This window comes from Ochotona curzoniae, unplaced genomic scaffold (genome assembly GCF_017591425.1).
Source record: "Ochotona curzoniae isolate NIBS_2020 unplaced genomic scaffold, NIBS_Ocur_1.0 contig_2861, whole genome shotgun sequence".
Lineage (NCBI taxonomy): Eukaryota > Metazoa > Chordata > Mammalia > Lagomorpha > Ochotonidae > Ochotona > Ochotona curzoniae.
Genome location: NW_024465620.1, coordinates 1,534,132 through 1,540,192, shown reverse-complemented (window position 1 = coordinate 1,540,192; position 6,061 = coordinate 1,534,132). Strand labels below are relative to the sequence as shown.

The following is a 6,061-nucleotide window of genomic DNA, read 5'->3' as shown; positions in this document are numbered from 1 at the left end:
CACCCAGGCCCCGGGGCCTGCGTCACTACCCGCGGGGGCTGTGCAGGGGATATAAGGGGGCTGCCGGGAGCGCCGGCCCAGCCCACTGCAGCCCACTGCAGCCCACTGCGGTAGGGGCCCTGCGGGAGGCAGCAGGGGTGCAGGCCCACGGTGCTGGACCTTGGTGCAGACCTCACGAAACCCTTCCCTCTGTTCCCGCAGGTGATGGAGACTCGCCAGGTGTCCAGGAGCCCCTGGGTGTGGCTGCTGCTGCTGCTGCTGCTGCTTGTGCCAGGGGGCACCCGGCCGGCCTCGAGAGTCGCCCTGCCCCCCGCCGGGGTCCTCAGGTGCGTGAGAAGCCCAGGGCTTTTGGGGAGGAGTGACGGGCACTAAAGAGAAAATGGATGTGGGGTGGGGCTGGGGGCAGGATGGGATCATAGGGGAAGTGGGAAGAGGAAGACAGAAAAAAAGATGGAAAGGTAAGGAGTATGGGTGCAGTGACTCATGCGCCGTCCTGGGTTTGCAACAGGTACGCACAGAGCACCGGGGTGGCAGGTGCGTCGGGCTCAGGCCCTCCACTCGCGGGAGGGAAGGGGGCTTTGGATCGGGCAAGCTGGGATCCAGGGGCCCACCAGAGCGAAGGAGGGAGGGACAGGAGCCGCACATGCCACCTTCCGGTAACCGCGCCTCTCGGTCTCCCCGAAGCCTCCGCCCCCGGGACCGGGCCTGGGCGACTCCCGCCAGCCCGCTCTCGCGGCGGAGTCTGGCGCTGGCAGACGACGTGGCCTTCCGGGAGCGCGCGCGGCTGCTGGCCGCCCTGGAGCGTCGCCACTGGCTCAACTCGTACATGCAGAAGCTGCTGGTGCTGGGTGCCCCCTGAGCGCCCCGAAGCCCCCCAGGCGCCCGCCCCAATAAAGAACCGCAGAGAGCCCGCCACCGAGCCTCCCTTCTTGTGTGACAGAGAGAGGTGGGGGTGGGGTGGGCGGTTGCGTCGTCCCCTTTGACGTCTCCCCCTTAACATTTGAGGTGCGAGCACACACACGGTCGGAGCTCTCCCTCCTGGCTCACTTTCCCCTCGCCTGTCGTGAAGGTCAGGACTGGACGAGGCCTGGAACTCAGTCCAGGCTGCCATGTGGGTGCTTGCAGGAAGCTGGCCTCGGGAGCGAGGCGCGGGATTCCAAGCCAGATACTCCGATGTGGGGGCGGGCGCCCCAGTGTTTGACGAAGCTCTGTGCCAAATGCCCCCCCCCTTTCCTCTCGGAGCTGGCTCCACGCTCTGCATCGCACTGCGCCCCCTGCTCTGCCACCTCCCCATCCCCGGGTCTCTCTCCTCCCTGGAGATCTGTTCTCTTCTAAGTCCTGCCCCCTCCCCCCCTTTTTAAGGATTTGTTTTTATTGGAAAGGCAGATATACAGAGAGAAGGAGAGAGAGGGGAAGATCTGTCCACTGGTTCACTTTCCAATGGCCAGAGCTGAGCTGATCCCAAGCCAGGAGTGTCTTCTGGGTCTCCCACACGGGTGCAGGGTCCCAAGGCTTTGGGCCGTTCGCCACTGCTTTCCCAGGCCACAAGCAGGGAGCTGGATGGGAAGTGGAGCAGCCGGGATTAGAACCGGTGTCCATATGGGATCCTGGTGCATGCAAGGCGAGGATTTAGCCTGTAGACTATCGCCCCGCCCCTTTCTGCCTGTAAAATTCCCCCCTCACATCTAATAACCCTCCCCGTCAGTTCTCCGTCCGCCTCCTTCATCACTTTTCCTTCTTCGTGCCATCATGCCTGTTTTCCAGATCTGCATTTTTCTGGACATTTCAACACTTCTTGTCCACTCATGTTCACACTTCTTCCGTGGTGCCGTGGAAAGATCTGGGCTGTGGTGTGGGATGCGCCTGACATTCCAGCCCTGGTGCCCCTGGTGCCCCACGGGGCATTGGAAAAGGGGTGCCTCATTTCCTTCATCTGCTCCCAGGGCCCAACCTGGGAGGAAAACTTGAGCAAAACGCTCTCGCTGGAGAAAGGTCTCCCCGGCTTTCTCTCAGCAGTTTCTTCGGGCTCTTTTAGCTGCGCCCTTCATAAAAGACCGTCAGGGTGCCAGTGTGGGGCCTGTCTCCCAGGCCTGGCAGCGCGTCAGCCCCGCCCGCAGTGGTGACCGTGGTAACGGCCCGGGTTGCGCTCGTGCGGACGGCGCGCTGATTGGAGAAGAGGATGGGCCGGTGCGCCGGCAGCAGGTGGGGCTGGGACCTAGGGCTTGGCTAGAGCGCCTGGGATTTGCAGATCCGCGAGATGAACCGAGTTCTAATTGGTCCTTGGCATGCAGAGGCGGGACTCTGTCATTTAGGAATACTGAATAACGAAAAGAATTAACTTCTTCAAAACCACCCGGAGTTGACTGACTTTTACAAGTCAGCCAACAGGACTCTGAAAGTCAGGTGCAATTCTCCTAAGTCAGCTCTAGTAAGGGACAGAAGAATAAATAGAATCCAAATCTGTGTGTGTGTGTGTGTTTAAGATTTAGTTTAAAGGGAAGCAGAGGAGGAGACCATCAGAGAGTGAGCGAGGAGGGGGTGAGTGGGAGAATCTGTCCCCCGCTGGGTCACTCTAATGTCGGCAACAATGGGCCGGGCCAGGCAGGAACCTGAACTCTGCCTCGGTCTCCCGCGGGCGGCAGGGCCCCAAGCACGAGGACCATCTCCCACTGCCTCCACAGGTGGATGAGCAGCGGGCTGGGTGGGGAGCGGAGCAGCAGGGGCTCCAAGCGGCTCCGGCAGGGGTGCGGTGTGACCCAGCCAAGCCATGACCTAACCCCTCGCATCGCAGTGCCTCACTCAAACCTGTGCAAGTTCAAGTCTAGAGTTCCTCACTGTTGTCTGACGTAGGGACAGTGCTAACACGCAGTTGCTCTGTGTCAGGCGTGCGTCTCTGCACCGTATTTTTACTGGCTTTTGGGCTGGCATTGTGAGGAGGGGCTCCTTGGTCTGCTGGAGAAGGGGCGGTGGGCGCTGGCCTGGGCTCCCCCCACACCTCCTGGGTCCTCAGCGCCCGGGCACAGCACTGAGAACCCCTCTCCTTCCTTCCTTTCCTCCCTGCCTACCCCCAGAATAAAGCAGTCCCCACAGCTTCCAGCAGCCTCCATTGCTGAGAAAGCCCAGCCTCTGTCAGCATCAGGGTCCAAAAGCACACGAACTCAGGGTTTCTTCAGACACACCCCTCCCCAGCACCCCTCCCCAGGCACCCCTCCCCAGGCACCCCTCCTCAGACACCCCTCCCCAGGCACCCCTCCCCAGACACCCCATCTCAGACACCCCATCTCAGACACCCCTCCCCAGACACCCCATCTCAGACACCCCTCCTCAGGCACCCCTCCCCAGACACCCCTCCCCAGGCACCCCATCTCAGACACCCCTCCCCAGGCACCCCTCCTCAGGCACCCCTCCCCAGACACCCCTCCTCAGGCACCCCTCCCCAGACACCCCTCCTCAGACACCCCTCCCCAGACACCCCATCTCAGACACCCCATCTCAGACACCCCTCCTCAGGCACCCCTCCTCAGACACCCCTCCCCAGACACCCCATCTCAGACACCCCTCCTCAGGCACCCCTCCCCAGGCACCCCTCCCCAGACACCCCTCCTCAGACACCCCATCTCAGACACCCCTCCTCAGACACCCCTCCCCAGGCACCCCATCTCAGACACCCCTCCTCAGGCACCCCTCCCCAGGCACCCCTCCCCAGGCACCCCTCCCCAGGCACCCCATCTCAGACACCCCTCCTCAGGCACCCCTCCCCAGGCACCCCTCCCCAGACACCCCTCCCCAGGCACCCCTCCCCAGGCACCCCTCCTCAGGCACCCCTCCTCAGACACCCCATCTCAGACACCCCTCCTCAGGCACCCCTCCCCAGACACCCCTCCCCAGGCACCCCTCCTCAGACACCCCTCCCCAGACACCCCATCTCAGACACCCCTCCTCAGGCACCCCTCCCCAGGCACCCCTCCCCAGGCACCCCTCCCCAGACACCCCTCCCCAGACACCCCATCTCAGACACCCCTCCCCAGGCACCCCTCCCCAGGCACCCCTCCCCAGGCACCCCTCCTCAGGCACCCCTCCTCAGGCACCCCTCCCCAGACACCCCATCTCAGACACCCCTCCCCAGGCACCCCTCCCCAGGCACCCCTCCCCAGGCACCCCTCCTCAGACACCCCTCCTCAGACACCCCTCCTCAGGCACCCCTCCCCAGACACCCCATCTCAGACACCCCTCCCCAGCACCCCTCCTCAGGCACCCCTCCCCAGGCACCCCTCCCCAGGCACCCCTCCCCAAGCACCCCTCCCCAGACACCCCATCTCAGACACCCCTCCCCAGGCACCCCTCCTCAGACACCCCATCTCAGACACCCCATCTCAGACACCCCTCCCCAGGCACCCCTCCTCAGACACCCCTCCCCAGACACCCCATCTCAGACACCCCTCCCCAGACACCCCTCCCCAGGCACCCCTCCCCAGGCACCCCTCCCCAGGCACCCCTCCCCAGGCACCCCTCCCCAGACACCCCTCCCCAGGCACCCCTCCCCAGACACCCCTCCCCAGGCACCCCTCCCCAGACACCCCTCCCCAGGCACCCCTCCCCAGGCACCCCATCTCAGGAGTCAGTCCTGGGGTCATACTGCAGGTCGCCCTACCCCTCCCTCCTTGTGTGAGCCTCCAGTCTGTCCCCTCCTGTCTACACTTGGGGTACAGCCCCAGCCCCCCTCAGCCCCTTCCTTCAGTCCCATGAAATCCCACAGGGTCTGTCTCCCACCGAGCTGGTTCCCCCTTTTGCTCTTGGCTGTCTCATGGACACTGGGACCGAAGCTCAAGCCTTCACCGGTTCTCACCTCTCCCACCGTGCCACAGCCCCAGATCCTTCCTTGAATATAAATCCTTTTTCACTTAAAAATGTTTGTTTACTTATTTTAATTTATTTAAAATGCAGAGCTATGGAGGAGAGGGAAGGGTGGCAGGGGGAAGAGAGAGCGAATGACTCTCTCTCCTCCGCTGGTTCACTTCCTGGAAGTCTGAACCATCCAGAGCGGGGCCAGGCCGGGGCCAGGAGCAGACGCCCATCTGGGCCCCGACATGAGTGGCAGGGCCCAGGTACTCGAGCCGTTTCTGCTACCTTCAGGCTGCATTAGCAGGAAGCTGGATCAGAAGCTAAGCAGCTGGGACTGGTGCCCCAGTGGGCAATATGGGCATCCCGAATAGTAGCTTAGCCCACAGTGCCACGAAGCCACCTTCCATCTAAGCCCAGCCTCAGAGTGCTGCCTGTCACCGCCCCACTCTGGAGGTCTCCCTCACCACCGGGCCTCACATAGACCACTTCCTGTGCCTGACACCTGTCCCTGGCCCCTGCACACTGCAACCAACCCTTACCTGCTCAAGAGTAAACACAGATGTCATTTACCTGGATACAGGAGGTGCCCAATAAGCTGCTTTTGGGTTCTCAGACCCCATCTCTTCCCTCTTCTCGCCTCAGCCTCACTCAGGGGGAATGGGCTTTGTGCCTAACTGGGCATCCCAGCTGAGCCCTGAGCACAGCTGGCAGTAACCAGAGCGAGGAGTTCTGTTCCTGCATACATTTCCATGCGAGACGGAAGGTGGCCCACTGCTGACCGAGGACACAGGACTGAGGACACGGGACTGAGCCAACTCAGGCTCCTAACAGGGTGGTCGCAGGATGGAGTCAGGATCAAGGAGGAGGGAGAGGGCAGAGAGCAAAGGCATGAGGAGCCCCTTCCGTGCACCCAGCATTGCATGGGGGTACCTCGCAGGCTGAGGGCTGGTGGTCACGGAGCCCCGAGTGTCCTCCAGGTCCCTGTTCTGTGCCATGGGGGAGGCTGAATGAGACACCCGGGCAGGGCACTTCACCTGCAGTCCTCCTGTGCCATCCATGGACCTCCCTGGCAGCCAGGATGGCCATGTGGCTTGTACACATCTCCGGCAGCTCTGGGCTGGCTTCGTGGGCAGGCCACATCTCCCTCGTGTCCTGAGGACCCACGGGTGCCGCACTGCTTCACACTGCTCTGCGAGGAAGTCCTCAGTGTGGACTCCAT

General features: G+C 62.9%; 1 protein-coding gene across 1 annotated transcript; it reads left to right on the top strand.

The window, feature by feature from the left end:
- Positions 1-204: 204 nt before the first annotated feature.
- PTH2 (parathyroid hormone 2) lies at positions 205-859 on the top strand. The gene is made up of 2 exons (XM_040978314.1): positions 205-326; positions 685-859. The coding sequence occupies exons 1-2, from the start codon at positions 205-207 to the stop codon at positions 857-859; spliced, it is 297 nt and encodes a 98-aa protein (XP_040834248.1).
- The last annotated feature ends 5,202 nt before the right edge of the window (positions 860-6,061 follow it).

Bases quoted from the DNA above. Each gene is read 5' to 3' on its own strand.
- PTH2 (XM_040978314.1), top strand. From the start codon at position 205: ATGGAGACTCGCCAGGTGTCCAGGAGCCCCTGGGTGTGGCTGCTGCTG. The intron at 327-684 runs GTGCGTGAGAAG...GTCTCCCCGAAG, and splicing joins CCCCCCGCCGGGGTCCTCAG to CCTCCGCCCCCGGGACCGGG.